The 16,282-nt window shown below is 39.2% G+C and overlaps 1 protein-coding gene across 1 annotated transcript in view; it reads left to right on the top strand.

Annotated features, from left to right (window-relative positions):
* The window catches only part of phr6-4 ((6-4)-photolyase), an 880,148-nt gene that overhangs the window by 832,583 nt on the left and 31,283 nt on the right, over window positions 1-16,282 (top strand). Inside the window, exon 9 of the mRNA XM_089598123.1 lies at window positions 10,394-10,596. Coding sequence (XP_089454249.1) covers window positions 10,394-10,596 — 203 coding nt within the window. The remainder of the gene's footprint in view (window positions 1-10,393; window positions 10,597-16,282) is intronic.

Here is a 16,282-nt window from a genome sequence, read left to right as displayed (position 1 = left end):
TCATGCCATACGTTAAAGGGCAAAGAGAGTGATCAGAAACGCCCAACAGCAGTCACTGCTACGGAAGGATTGATAACGATGACTTCTTCCGAGGAACAAGAGTTTGTAAAAATCCTCGATGAACTGATCGTTCCTCGCTCGGAAAAGCTTGGCATTACTACCGTAGCCAAACATAGCATAGACGTCCAAGAACAACCTCCAATTAAACAACGTCACCGACGGTAAACGCCTGAAGTCCTACAGATTTTATACGATGAGATAGATCGTCTGTTGCATGAGAAAATCATCGAGAAATCCAAAAGCGCGTGGTGTAGCTGTCCTCTTCTAGCACCAAAAGCCAACGGCAAATTTCGATTTTGTATAGATTACCGAAAATTAAACAAAATAACGCGAAAAAACGCTTATCCCAAGCGACTCATAAAAGATATGTTGGACAAACTGAGCCGAGCCAGGTACATATCAAAAATCGACCTTAGTGAGACCTATCATCAAATCCTTTTAGATAAAAATAGCAAGGAATACACAGCCTTTGCTGTACCTGCTAGAGGATTGTATGAATATGTGCGCATGCCCTACGGACTGACCAACGCCCCAGCGACATTCCAGACCATCATGGATCAGATTATTAAACCGGAGTGCAAACCCTACGTTTACACGTACATGGACGATATAATAATTGTCATTAAAACGTTCGAAGAACACCTTAAGTGGTTGAAGATTGTTCTGAGGGCACTTAAGGAGGCAAACCTCGTGATTAACCACGATGAATCAAAATTCGGATGTGGAGAAGTTAAGTACCTTGGGTACGTGGTGGACGAGAAAGAAATTAGGACAGATGTTAACAAAGTCCAGCCAATCTTAGAATACCCCGTTCCCACCACCCTCAAAAAACTTGAGAGATTCATAGGAATGATTGGATGGTATTCCAGATTTATCCCCGATCTCACCAAAAAGAAATCGACCCTAACGAAACAAATGTCCAAAGACATAAAATGGCAATGGACTGAGGAGCAGCAGTCAGCCTTTGAGAGCCTCAAGCAAGCCCTGACCAAAGCCGCAGTCCTATCGAGGCCTGACTTTACGCAACCGTTCGTACTACAAACAGACGCCAGTGACAATGCTGTGGCCGCAGTGTTAAACCAAACCCTTGAAGGTGAAGAACACCTGATATGTTATGACAGCCGCACACTAAGCAAGCCGGAGCGTAACTACACCATGACTGAGAAAAAATGTTTGGCTGTGCTGTGGGCTGTAGATCGATTAGAGAATATCTGCAGGGGGAACGGGTAACAGTAATTACTGACCACAGCAGCGTGTTATGGCTCAATAGATAAAAGGACTCAGTAGGAAACTGGCTTGGTGAGACACTGCGTTGCAGGCATACGACTCGGAGTTTGTCTATAGGAAAGAAAAACTACATTAAGTTTCAGATGCCCTATTCCGTGCCCAAGAAAATTCAGTCGCAGTAATTACGCCTGATATCGAGCAAGTACGCGATGAATGGTTCTTAAAGTGAGTCAAGGAGGTACAGGTGGCTCTACGGGAATTTCCAAATTGAAAATATGAAAACAGAGCCCTTTTCTTCCACAAACCAAACCCTATTGTTAGCTCAACGATGGAGGACCTCGATGAATGGAAAATCGTCCTACCAAAGGAACACCGAGTCCAGGCACTACACGATGCCCACGACGCCCCCCAAGCAGGCCACCTAGGTGTGGAGAAAACTTATGCTCGCCTCGCCAATTATTATTATTGGCCCGGGTACTTCCAAGATATAGTCCAGTATGTCCGGGAATGTCAAGACTGCCAACAGCAAAAAGTCCTACAGAAAGCTTCTGCCGGTTTCATGGGGGAACAAATTACTGAACAACCATGGATGGCCATAGCAATGGATATCGCAGGGCCACAACCTCCGTCGAAAAATGGACACAAGTATATACACAAGTATATACTGATTATTCAAGACCTATTTACTAAGTACGTAGAGTTAAAAGCACTCCAAAAAGCAGACGGTAAGAGCATCCAAAAAGCAGTAGAAGAATTAGTGTTAAACCGATGGGGAAAGCCAAAATATACCTTAACTGACAACGGTACGGAGTTTGTCAACAGGGAACTAAAGGGAATGTGCGAAATTTATGGCATCGAATACTCAACCATTCCACCATATCACGCACAAGCTAATTTGGCAGAGTGCGTGATTCGCACTTTAAACCCGATGATAAACTCGTTCCTAGATAAAGATCACCGGTTGTGAAATGCACACTTGCAGGAGTTCGCATTCGCAATAAATACGATGGAGCAAGCATCCACAAAATTGACTTCAGCGTTCCCGAACTTCAGTCGCAATCCAATAGCACTTTCGAACCGTGACACGCCGCTGCGCCATTAAATCTGACGTATACAACATTGTGAACAGATAGGATTAGCCACCTAGACATAATTATGAATTTTGTAGTGAAGCACCTCGAATCAGCGCGAGAGAAGCAGACGGAATATTACAATCGGGGGCAAAAGACAGAATCGTTTGTGCTAGAAGACAGTGTGATGCGGAGAAATCACGTACTATTCTAAGAAACCCAAGGATTTGCTGCTAAACTTGCGCTCAAATTTTTAGTTCCCTGTATAGTAACTCAATTGCTCTCAGACGTAGTAGTGGAAGTGAGGGACAACGCGACAGGAAAATTAGTAAAAACTCGTATTAATGACCTCAAGCGGTACACCCGCCCACGCCAGTTGGCTGACAATGAATCTAAAGTGAGCTATATCCCTAGAGATACCAATCATGAGAGGGCAAAAAATCCTGCGCCAACCAACTGGGCGCAAGGCCTGGGCAGACGCGTCGAAGCGAGGACGGGATCCCCGTCTCGACGACCTGTATCGCGAGCCAAGCGAAGAAGATCGGAGACGACCAGGCGTGGTCACCCACCAAGCACACTTGACCATCCAATCAAGGCAACCAGCGGGAAGGAGACCGCAGCCTAGGGTACTGACCGAAGCCGATGGCCAGTTACGATATATCGGGGCCGAGGGGCCACCCACACCAAGGGAGATCAGTGAGCCTCCGGCACTAGTGAGGGAGGCAGATGTGGTTCCTTGCCCCCAAGGGTATAACTTGCCACCACTGATCCCGACACAGGCGCAAAGAAGAACCACGGCACGCCAGATCCGTCCCAACCTGGAACCGGTGGGCTAGCTAAACCCCGAGATGTTGGACCAGCTCCTGGAGATCGCCAGCACCCCGGCGGAGAAACCTCGGTCAGTGGGTGACATGGAGAGGATCCAATTGGTGCTCAGGCAGATTCACCTGGTACAGCGAGGATACGTGCCCCTGACGGCATCGGCGCTGTCCTGCCCACTCCGACGAGCAGTACCACCATCCCTTCAAGTGATTCCAGTAACGGAGGGAATTCCACGGTTCCTGGACTTGCAGGTGGCTTGGTCAAGGGGAGTGCCTGGACCCCCACCGTTCATTCCAGAAGCTGACCTTCTGGCAGAGGAACCGGTGCAGATTCTGGAAGCCATTTCGACTCCTAATCAGGGATGTCGGGAGTGCAGGGATCTGGGGCATTACTATGTGCGGTGTCTGACACGCGACCCAGCGAAAAGGTTTTGCCACAAATGCGACAAAAAGAGCTTGAGCGTCGCAAACTGCCCACATTGTTGTGAACTCTAGGCGGCGGAAAGGCGAGCTCATTGGGCAAGGCAGGCGAGCTCACTAGGAAGTGTGCAGTGACTATCCCTACAGTTAGAAAATTTTTTTTTTTTTTTCTTCTCGACCTCTTAATTTTTTTCATATTTTTTCTTATTTTTTTTGCTTTTTCTTACCAATCCCAAATAAAGGATTGATTTTTTCATTATTTCTACGAATTTCTGTCATATTCTATTATTATGTATTTTTTTTTTTTCTTTTATCCTCGATATTGTATAATATTTTGTAATAAATATATTCCTTTGACCGAAAGATAAGGGCTTTACAATTTCTTTACCCACACAAAGAAAAAGGAAAGAAACGAATGACTAACTAAAAACAAGCAGATAATCAGCTAGCGCATCAGGCAGATCTATATATTTATTCTGATTACGGGGGGACGGCGGCATACGTTTTTTTCTCCATACACGTCAATAAAACACTTAACTGTTCCCTTCTATCCCGTCTATTTCCTATCTTAATTTCTTACTGCAGCTTGAGGATTTCCTTCGTCTTGTTACCAGCCAAGGTGTTGGCTGAGTTTGGGCACAGGGAGATTTCGAAGGGCAGGTAAGTAAAATTGTAAAGTGCGAATAGCACTATGGCATTTATGGGGGGAGCAGGGAAGAGCCCTTCTGGCTCTGACCAATTAAAAAGTACGAAGTCATTTTTTTGTCGTTTCGTAATATTAAAAATTTACTTATTGACGTAATTTGCTATTTCTAAAAAAGAAAGAGTCTTTTTGTTTCAGTTGTGCAACTTTTTATTTATTGCCACAGTCAATTTTTTTTGTGTCCGATAATACGACATCCCTCAATATCAGGCATCGTATGTTACTTTTAAGTTTATTGTAAGCACAAGTGAGTGTACCTGCGTATAAGACTATCCGACAGTAGGGAAGCGGTAATAACTAGTGCTTTACACTGACACCACACACAACACCGCGACACTACACTACTTATTACACTGACAAGGCCGCTAATGTAGGCCGACCAGTATTTTTTGCCAAATCCTGAAAAAGTAGACGATCTCCAATACTTATACGCAAACAGATACTCTACACCTATTTACACATTCGTTCCTCATAGGGTATTTAGCGTCAACAATTGCTCACCCCTTAGGACTAGCGGAAAAATCAAGGTGAAGCCAAGGTTTGTGAAGGGGGGTTTGTGACGTGGAAACCGACGTCACGGTAGGAACGTATGTTGTAGTAGCTGACAAGAGGCGAGGCGGCACTATGCACACCAATACTACCCCACCCACGGCCCTTGTACCGACCTATCCCTTCACTTATCCCTACTATAGGCAACACTGCCAGCCCTTGACTGTGTGCAGCGGGTGCAGGGCTGAGGTTGTATAGAGTCAGGACAAGTCGGATCGTTGGGCAGAGTAAGCGTTTTATAGAAATACTAATGAGTTCTGAGTTATTAATAAATTCAAATAAATGCTTGGATGTATACTGATTGCTAGCTACCTCTCCTATCTGCTTAGCCCTAAAGTAAATCATAATAAAGAATAATTTTATATGTGCCGTGTCTTGCTGCTGACTGCAAGGTGAGCAAGGTACGACACATCACAATATATATGTATGTAAGGTGTCTTATGATGACTTTACGTACTTTTAGAATATATACTAGTAACATTGAAAAGTTATGAGAACAGTCCGCATAAGTACGATTTTGCTCTTATAATATCCTTTTTTCACACAATAATGTCCGCATAAGTCACCGTTGATAAAGACACATATATATATATATATATATATATATATATATATATATATATATATATATATATATATATATATATATATATATATATATATATATTCATATACTGGAAAATAGTGGAAAGTGCTAAAAATGGTAAATCCAATCAACACTACTTGATCCTATCCACCACACTGTCCCTTGATTTACTGTAAAGACTCCAGCCAACAACATTAAAGAAGATCAATCTTACATTTTGTATATTAATATTCATAATGTTTACCTTTTGCTCACTGTTTGCTATGATCAATAATGATTTTTTTAAAGTAATACATCATTAATTAGAAAAATGGGTAATGGCACTAGGTAAAAAAAGGTTAATTTTTTAATAAAGGGTATTTGAAATAGCACTGTTTATTTTTGATGACTGGTATCTTTATTCACTGGTACCCTGATTGCCTTTTATACCACCAACAACCCCTTACTATAAGGGGTTGTGGGAAACTGGTGTAAAGTCAGTAAAACACCACTTAAGAAGAGCTGTAGGGGACCATAGCCTAACCTTCGAAGACCTTTCTACCGTCCTGGCTGAGATCGAAGCATGCCTTAATTCGTGTCCTCTCGGTCCAATATCGTCAGACCCCCATGATCTAGATGCTCTTACACCAGCCAAATTTCTTATCAGATCTGCGCCTAGTTTCTTACCCAACACCAAGCCTCCAGCCGGCCCAACCAACCGACTTAAGGATTACCAACTACTTCAGCGTATCACATTCCAATTTTGGAAACGATGGTCCCAGAAGTATATACAGCATCTACAAGAAAGGGGCAAATGGCGGAGTAGCACTGAAAACTTCAAGGTGGGCAGTTCGTTTTGGTGAAAGATAATCGCTACCCACCATCGAAGTGGCCTTTGGGATGCGTCACTGAGGCGCACCTCAGCGACGATGGTCTCGTACGCGTAGTCATGGTAAAGACTGCTTCCAGCACCTTTTCACGCCATATCGTGTGCCTTGCACCATTCATCTTAGACTCAGAGGAGCCAGACTCCACCAAACCCGAGAGTGTCGAAGTTTAGAGTTCGTCTGTTAGACGAAGGTGGGCGGAATGTTCGGGAGTTTTAAGCACGACGACGATTGAAACTTGAGGTGCACGTCACGTTGCGCAGAGAGTGGCGCCATCAGGCGTCTTGCGCACATAACAGTGGGAGAGAAGGGAGGAAGAGGCAAGAGAGCGAGCGCAAGGGCCTCCAAGTTGGACGCATTCAAGTTTGAGAGACGAACGCGCGCGGACGGGAGAGAAGAGCTTAAGTGGATGGCAGTTGCTGCCCAGATCACACTAAGTTGTCCCTTTTCGGTGCCTAACCTAAAAAACAATACAAGCTTTCAAGTAGAGTCCCAGTGGCTTCGAAAGGTTCGTCGTGACACGCGGAGAGGTACGGAAACGGCGGGTGGGAGAGCTGAAGCACGGCTTCGCGGTACCTTGAGCCACAGGCAGAGACCAAGTGTTCAACGTCGGTGTGATCCTCCGTGGTACGCTGAGGCTGACCGAGACTATCGGCCACGGAGGAACCGGAACCTTGACTATTACCACGGTAACTCGAACTCCATGCTACGCTGAGGCTGACCCAGAGATTGGTGCACGAAGGGAGCAGTTGTGATCGCAGCCAAACACAGGTCTGTACAGTAAATTAACATTTGTGTCAGTCGATGAGTCATCCTGAGAGCCTGCCAGTGACATTGTATCCAGCTATTCAGACGCATGACTGGCATTTTATCTCTCTTTTTCTGTAATTCACGCCCTCTTTTCCGCGAGCTAGTTCTAGTATCTCAAATTGTAACCCAGGTAGGCAAGGTGCGCCTTTGATTTGTACCAATTGTATTGTTGTCGTCGAATGCATTCACGTAGGGATCTTTTATAAAACTATTGTAAACCTTTTCATATACATTATATAATAATGAAAACAAAACAATAACTCATAAACAGCAAGTGATTATTTATGCAACCTAACCACGCTGCGCTCACGAATAAATACACATTTTTTCACGTCCATCAGACAATAAGATTAACTAGTTTAACATTGGTGCCCCGGGTGAGGAAGCGTGGTTGGTTTCGTAACTAGTCGTGTCTAGATAAGTTAAATTTACTGTATTAGTCTTGATACCTTTTAATAACCAGGTTTACTGCATAGTGATTAAAATCGTCACCGTGGATAGGCACGTGGTGTTACAATGGCTGCTGTTTCCTTAAACCGCCTCCTCACGTTGCAGGCCACGCGTATAGTTAAAATCGAGGAAATTATCGCGAGGATGAAGGTCAGAGCCAGTAACACTATAAATTAGAATATTGTACAATCAAGGTTAGACTCGATAAACGCCACTTAGGCCGATTCACGGAAAACGCATGATGAAATAATATTCCGTGACAATGCAAAAGAAGATCGTTACGTGACGGACAATGCATCTGTTAGTATGCAAAGCGATTACGAAACTGCGGTCGACTATTTATAGACGCTTTTGACGCAGTATGAAGCCGAAGGCGATAAAACCCAACCAGCCCTAAACCTCAATGAACCTATCGACACAGATTTGCGTCCGACAAAATTACCTTAGCTTGATTTACCTACGTTTTGCGGGGAGTACACCGAGTGGAATAGTTCTTGCGACCTCTTCACGGACTTAGTGCACGATGCACCAAAGTATTAAATGCCACAAAGTTGCAGTACTTGAAATCTCGCCTCACTGGATCGGCTGCCAACTTCGTAAAAGATGTCGTGACGACGAGCGCAAATTTCACCTTGACCTGGAACGGCCTAAAATCCCGTTACGATAAGCCTCGGGTCATCGTCAGTAACTACTTAGATGCGCTGCTAAGTATACGTTCGCTTAGAATGGAATCGGCCCTAGAGCTTAGGACATTTGTCGACGAATCACGCGCATAGTCCGAGGTCTGACGAACATGAAGCTACCAGTTGATTACTGGGACATTTGGTTCGTCCACATTCTAAGTGTGCGTTTAGATACCGAGTCCAGGAAGCTTTGGGAAGGCAAGTTAGGAGACTGAGACCAAAGTACCGAACCTAACCCCGCACATGCAGGAGAGCAGATTGGGATGTTAGCACACTTTCCAAAGTATTCCGAGTTGGCCGAGTTTTTAGAAAAACGTGCTCATACACTGAGCATTTTAAGACCAGAAGGTTGGTCGTGACACGCGGAGAGGTACGGGAACGGCGGGTGGGAGAGCTGAAGCACGGCTTTGCGGTACCTTGAGCCACAGGCAGAGACCAGGCGTTCAACGTCGGTGTGATCCTCCGTGGTACGCTGAGGCTGACCGAGACTATCGGCCACGGAGGAACCGGAACCTCGACCATCACCACGGTAACTCAAACTCCATGCTACGCTGAGGCAGATCAAGACGTCAGTGTATGGAGCCAGAGCCCTTAACATCCACCGAGCCTTCCTTCGCGTTACTCTGAGGCTAACCGAGGGATCGGTGCGCGAAGGGAGCAGTTGTGATCGCAGCCAAACACAGGTCTGTACAGTAAATTAACATTTGTGTCAGTCGATGAGTCATCCTGAGAGCCTGCCAGTGACATTGTATCCAGCTATTCAGACGCATGACTGGCATTTTCTCTCTCTTTTTCTGTAATTCACGCCCTCTTTTCCGTGAGCTAGTTCTAGTATCTCAAATTGTAACCCAGGTAGGCAAGGTGCGCCTTTGATTTGTACGAATTGTATTGTTGTCGTCGAATGCATTCACGTAGGGATCTTTTATAAAACTATTGTAAACCTTTTCATATACATTATATATTAATTAAAGCAAAACAATAACTCATTAACAGCGAGTGATTATTTATGCAACCTAACCATGCTTTCCTCACAAATAAATACACATTTCTCCACGTCCATTCAACAATAAGATTAACTAGTTTAACACATACGTTTATCTTTCTATTAATAATGTTTTTTTTTAATTGCATCACACTCATAAAAAAATGGTTCTTTTCTCATTTAGTTTTATTTCACAACTTTATGAAGTATGACAATTATTTTTCAAAAAAAATCTTTTTTTTGCTATTTCAAATCTTAACAAAACAAATCTTAAGTAAATAAAGGTTTAGTGACCAAGGCTTCATGCGTTTCTTAAGCTTATCTCGTAGTGCTGTTGTACTACCTGATACTACAATGTACATAGTAAGGTTCCACATGTCTATCCAGTTACTTTTATGAGATTATGAGAGCAATAGTAATTATTATTCATATGCTTAGAATATGTAAATATTATATATACATGTATAATCGCTTGCACCTGAAATATTTTGAAAGCTTCAGACACACGAATAATATACCGTCATTAATCTTATCGTTAGCTGAAATACTACAAGAAAATCATGAGACATGCGTATATTTACTCTGTTATGTACTAAATGTCACTTAAGGAGTAATTTTTTGAAAATCACAAACATAACAATATAATAGAAAAAACTATGTTAAAAAATTTTTAATCGACAAAAAATTTGACTAAATAACTTAGAGCATTTTACTAATATTACTTAATTGTTACAATTAAAAATAACAGCTGTTATAATATTACTGAATGATTTTCAAAAGACAACTGTGACAATAATTATAAAAAATGTACTAACCCGTAGTTTAATAACACGTAATTTAATTCATAAAATTATTGCAAACTTTGGTCGTTGGTAACATGAATGACAGATTTCTTATGACTTAAAATTTTATTACGTTTGCTTACTTTATTTATTCATATATACACTTCCCTTCTTTCTAATGTCAGTCATTTAAGGAAACTGATTGCTTCTCCATAGCTTTTATACTTGTCCATCGTTTTATTTATAACTTATTTTGAAGCGTGATCTAATAAATTTCTTTTAACATCCTTGCAAGTCCACCATATAACATTAAACTTCATTTAATTTGAAGATAACTCATATGACATTATCTTTTCATTAGTGCGATGAATTTGGCATTTTCAGACGTTACCTACCAGTCCTGAAAAATTTTCCAACTTGCTACATACACGAACCATGGAACGCCCCACTTAGTGTTCAGCGAGCCGCCAAATGCATTATTGGAAAGGAATACTCACTGCCGATGGTAAACCATTCCAAGAGTTCCCGCCTTAATATTCAACGCTTGAAACAGGCTCACCAACAGCTACAAAAATATAAATCTAATGGTATGTTTATCATAATTTAAGCTATTTTATTCATTGTATTGTTTAATTTTTTCAATAATTTGACCAATAAACTTTAAATCCAGTAGATAAAAAACATTTTTTTTTATTTTGGTTTTCTTTATCCTAACGACAATTACTGCACCCTAAACAGAAAATACGATTCATTTATTTTGTTAAATTATTTCCATCTCGTATGCAAACACAAGGGATTCCTCAGACCTGGTGTTTGCCTTGATGATATTTTCGACCAGTTACAAAATCTACAATTTTGTCCCTCGGGCTTCACACTATGGAAAGTATTCCTCGTTTGAACTTTAGTAACGAAGGACCAAGCAGACTAAGTGTTTGTAAGCCATACTTATACAGAATATTGTGATATCGATCCAGAAAATCTATACTACGAGATTAAACTCATCAAAAGCTCTCAAACATTTTTTTAGAATATTTGGATTCAATGTATAATGACTGAGAAATTAATATTTTTAAAATAGTTAATAATAGGAAGTAATAGTAGTGTTAATAATAATTTTTTTTTTTTTCAAACAATTATTTGAAAAAAAAGTTGTTCTGATAACACGCCCTTGACGCGTATATAATCATTTCTTCTTTTTTATTTAATACAGTGCTTATGTTTAAAAAATATTTGAATCCCATTTTTTTAACGGTAAAACATTCAAGAGTATAAGAGATGTGCTGTATTAACAACCTTAAAGATCGTAATCATCTTGCCTTTTCTAATTTACTTTTGTGTTACATAATGAAGACGAAAAAATTAAAATCCTTCTTTTCTCAAAAATTATGAAAGTAATCGAGTTGGTCTGAATACACGAGCTGGACACGTCTAATTTTCTTGCCCTTCTTTTTTGATTCAATAATTTTGTTTAAAAATATTTAACTGCTTCATATTTTACAGTTAAATTTAAAGAATATAAGAGCTTCTCTGTATTAACGCCCTCGACGCACATTTTTTAGCCCTTTCCTTATATATTTTTTTGACAGCTAATAAAAGTGTCAATAATGCAAGTGTTAAAATGCTGCGTTACATTAACGCTGTCATCACGCGTAATGTTTTAATCTTTCTCAAATCATTTTTTTGGAAGGTGATAAAGTGAAAAAGTAATTTGAAGGTTTTTTTTATAGTAAATTATAAATTCGATAAAATTGTCTGAAAAATTGCCTTAGATACGCAGAACTTTCTCACTTTTTTCTCTCTAATTCAGTGCTTGATTTTAAAATATGCAAATCTTATTTTTTCAATGTAAAAAACTTATGAGCATGAAAACTACGCTGTATTAACGCTCTCCACATACTCCTTGCCGTTTTTCATTGATTCTTTTTGACCACGTAGTCAAACTTTAGAGAATTATAAATGCTATATTTTTAAAGTAAGTCTTTAAAAGTTAAGGAGTCACGCAGAATAAGTGCTAGTAGTTGTTAAAATTAGCCTGTCAAAACAACCCTTACCACCTGAGTAGGAGCCTGCTTTGATGGGTAAAAAGTGTTGCATGTAGGTATTTGTTAGGTGGTACAACAGGTGAGGAGAGTATGAAGACTCTTGCCAAGTAGAGGGAAAAATATGCAAAATTTCTAAGTTATAGAGAGGGGAAAAAAAGAAGAAGAGTAGATTAGAATGTGTGTATTTAGGCTAAGAACCTGCGGTCCGTAGAAACCTAGGCTCGAATCCTGTAAACCAGTTTATGCAAGGTTAGTGACGCACAAGTCACCAAGATACATTAAATATATTAGAAGATTGAGATAAATTAATTTCAATAAAGTTAATTCAGATAAAGTAAAAAATAATAGTTCATTTAATTTATATTGAATAAAATAGTTACAATCAAACATATTAAAATCTACTTATGATTACCATCTTTGAAAAGTTTTTAAAAATCATCAGCTTGACTGCATATGTTAAAAAGTATAAAGAATATACAGTTTTATTAGTTAAGTCTAAAATCCTCATTACTTATACATTTATATAATCTGTTTTTAAACAAATCTGGTGTTGAGATAAGTCATAGATTAGCAGGCAAAGTATTTCATTTATTAGCAGCTACAATGTTAAACAAATACCTATAAGTACCAAAATTAATACGCGTTATTAGTAACTCTGCAGTATTCCAATTTCTGAGGATGATTGCTGAGACAGGTTGGAAGGTGAATAGCTCGACAATACATGTAGGCTTTTGTGATACAATGATTTATTGCAAAAGGCACAGCATAAAATATCTTCTTCTGTTAGAATATGACATAATACTGTAGTTTTTGTGAGCTGGTGTAATATGCTTAAATTTTTGAACATCATCAATGAGGTGAAGGGCAGCACTCATGCAACGAGTCATTTTAAGCTCCAATGATAGGCCATAAAAAAGGGACGCACAGTAATCTAGATGTGGAAACATAATTTAACAAACGAGAAGAAGAACTCTTTAACTAGACACAGATGATAAAGGTATGGCTACATCAGTGTCCCACAGTTTTTTACTACAGTGGCAAACAGACTTCTTTTCGCACAGATAGTCTTTATACTAACTCTCCAGAGGTGCTCACAGATCCATGAACAATACATGGATTGACAAAATTTACTGATTGGTCGTACGGTTCGTCACCACACCGTTGCTCTACCTCTTTTCGAAAATGATTGCTATCACGTGAGTAGCACATGAAATGCCGGAACGGATCGCTTAATCACACGATTCGCTTCTCTGCATAATAGCTCAACTTAGTTATTCGGAAAATTTAATGACCAGTACACTGAGAGGGAATTGGTGGGGCTGCTCCTTTGGATACAGAAGAGACGCGCCACCATAGCTCTAGTGGCGCCTCTCTCCTACTTAGTACAGCTGCTTTCCTAATCTAGGCAAGCAGCTGCTCGAAAGTGTCAAGGGACAGCTCTCCTAACCTTTTAAAAGAAAGTAGCTTCCACTGTGGTGGCTCTGTTGCTTGGGCCAGTGGCTCAGCGCTCCTGACTGGGAGAAAATAGCCTTCAGTCCAGCGGGAAGGCAGTCCTGCTGCAATGAAAGCAGAGCTACCGCTTTTAGTGACAAGTCATCTCCAGTCGGTAGAGAGGCTCCCCCAATTCCCTCTCAGTGTTCAATACTATGACGTATAGGGATCAAAAGTTCTAGTAATGGTCTAAGTAGTAAAGGTCCAAAAAAACAATGACCAAGTAGGAGATACCACATGAAAGAACATACTCACTACACTACAATTAGTTTAATGCATGTATAGCTATGCGTGGCACATATCGACGTTTTGTAAGAGTGATTTTAGTCCACGGTGAGGATGAGGTTCAACCAGTAGAACGTACGATATGTCATATATGCTAATGGCTCTCGACCAGACATAGACGACGGTGCCATGGCTGCTGTTGTGGTCCATAGTTTTTTACAGCAGTGGCAAATCAATTTTGTGTTTTACGCGAATCATCTTTACACTAACTCTCTGAAGACACTTACAAATTTGTAAGCAATGCATGGATTGCCAAAATAAACTGATTGGCCGTCCAAGCCACTGTCACGCTGCGCCACTGCACTAGCTCTGTAAAAATGCTTTGTCACGTGGCTGGTGAGCGGATCGCCAAAACGAATGGATTGATGGTACAATTCGTTTCTTCATACTAGTTCACCAAAATCGATCGTGGACGTAGGTTTGATACACGGAAGTCACATGGTGGGCATTTCAAATTTTATTAATCTTTTTGAGATCTGCAGAACTACGATTCAAGAACAAATTTTTTAAATTATTAGAATAATTTAACACAGCTTTATTTTATCATACGTTTTATATATTGACCATTACGCATTTGAAATTTACGTCATACTTCGAAAATTTTATTAAAAATAAACAGTTTTTATAAACTTTTATTAACGTAACAGTTTCAATTATATTTTTAACACATAACACTGTGCTGTCTGTGATAATGACTCATACACGATGAAAAAACCAGCAATTCATACTCATACATCAATGTACAACAATTTTTATTACTTACTTTTATAATGATAAGCGAATTCCTCCTAGTACGAAGCATATTATTTTACATTTATTACTATTCGTCATCCCAGTACGTGTTATAAGATGAATTGATTAAGGCATGTATCTCATTTCTTACTTTAAGAAGATAGTATTTATAATTCTTTGAAACTTTTCTACCTGACCGAACAGAATCAATAAAAAACGGTAAGGAAAACGTCAAAAGTGTTGATAAAGTGCAGTTCTTATGCTCTTAAATTTTTTATATCAAATAAATAGGCTGTGTATATTTTTAAAATCAAGTACTGAATAAGAAAGAAAAAAAGTGAAAAAGTTCTGCATGCCAAAGATGTTCATTCAGACAATTTTAGTAACTTTAATAGTTTACTTTAAAAAAAGGGCTTAAATTACTTTTTCGAGTTATCACCTGGCAAGAAAACGAATTTAGAAACTTGAGAAGACTACCTATGACGACAGCGTTAAAATAACGCAACTTCTTAACATTTGCATCATTTACACCTTATTAGCCAGCAAAGAAAATTATAAGGAAATAGGAAGAAAATGTGCGTTGTGGGTATTGATACAGAGCAGCACTTATATTCTTTAAAGTTAACTGTCAAATATTAAGCAGTTAAATATTTTTAAACATAATCACCGAATTAAAAAGAAAAAAAGTGCAAGAAAATTGTGCGCTGCCAGCGCGTGTATTCAGACAAACATAATTACTTTTACAACTAACTTAAAAAACAGGATTTTAATTTTTTTTCAACTTTATCACGTAAAAAAAAAGTAAGTTAGGAAAGGCAGGAAGATTACGCTCTTGAAGGGTGTTGATACAGCACATCTCTTATACTCTTGAATACTGCACCTCTAAGAAAATAGGATTAAAACATGTTTTTATACATTAGCACTGTATTGAAAAGATAAATAAATAAATGATTATACACGTCAAGCACGTGTTTTCAGACCAATTTTTTTTTTTTTATAAATATTTATCTTCAAAAAAAAGTTTCAGTTTGTGTTTAACTTGATTACGTAGCACAAAAGTTGAATTTGGAAAGGTGCAAATATAACGCTTGTCGAACGTAGTGATAGACCACACCTCTTGTTTTCTTAAATTTTTACTTTTGTTATAGTGGGCTTGTAGTAATAGTTTTTACATTAGCACTATATTAGAAAGAAAAAGAAGCAAGAAATTTATTCGTGAGGTAAGCGTTTATTTTGATCTACTTGTTTATTTTTTTACTTCACTTCGGGAAAAAGATGAGGATTAAAATTTTCTTCCTTTACTTCATCAACGGGCAAAAACATGGCTTAAGAAAGGTGAGAAGATTACGCATGACAAGAGAATTGATTTAACTTTGCCTTGTTACACTTGCCTTTTTATTATGAAAAGATAGCAATATCTGCAAGAACTCAGTCCCACATTAATATATAAAAGAGCAAATAGATTATGCATACCAGGTGCGTTTATCTTCGCAGCTTTTTTTCTCCTCTAATTTGACCAAGAAAGAATTTGATAAAAATTTTTATTAACAAATTATTATTATGCCAGAAATTAAAAGAAAAAAAAATAAAAAAGGTTAGAAGATCATGCGCACTGTGGGTATTTGTTATGCTCAACTTTTCAACTTTCAGAGACTAATTAAAAAGAGACTCTTCAAAATTCACCTAAGTTTTCCTACGTGACCAAAAGAGATCAATTAAAAAA

The sequence above is a fragment of the Copidosoma floridanum genome, unplaced genomic scaffold, assembly GCF_036245765.1.
Source record: "Copidosoma floridanum isolate Cflo_tuat_1 unplaced genomic scaffold, Cflo_Japanese_pri ptg000005l, whole genome shotgun sequence".
NCBI lineage: Eukaryota > Metazoa > Arthropoda > Insecta > Hymenoptera > Encyrtidae > Copidosoma > Copidosoma floridanum.
The sequence above is the reverse complement of the archived record's forward strand: the minus strand, read 5'-3'. Positions and strand labels throughout refer to the sequence as shown.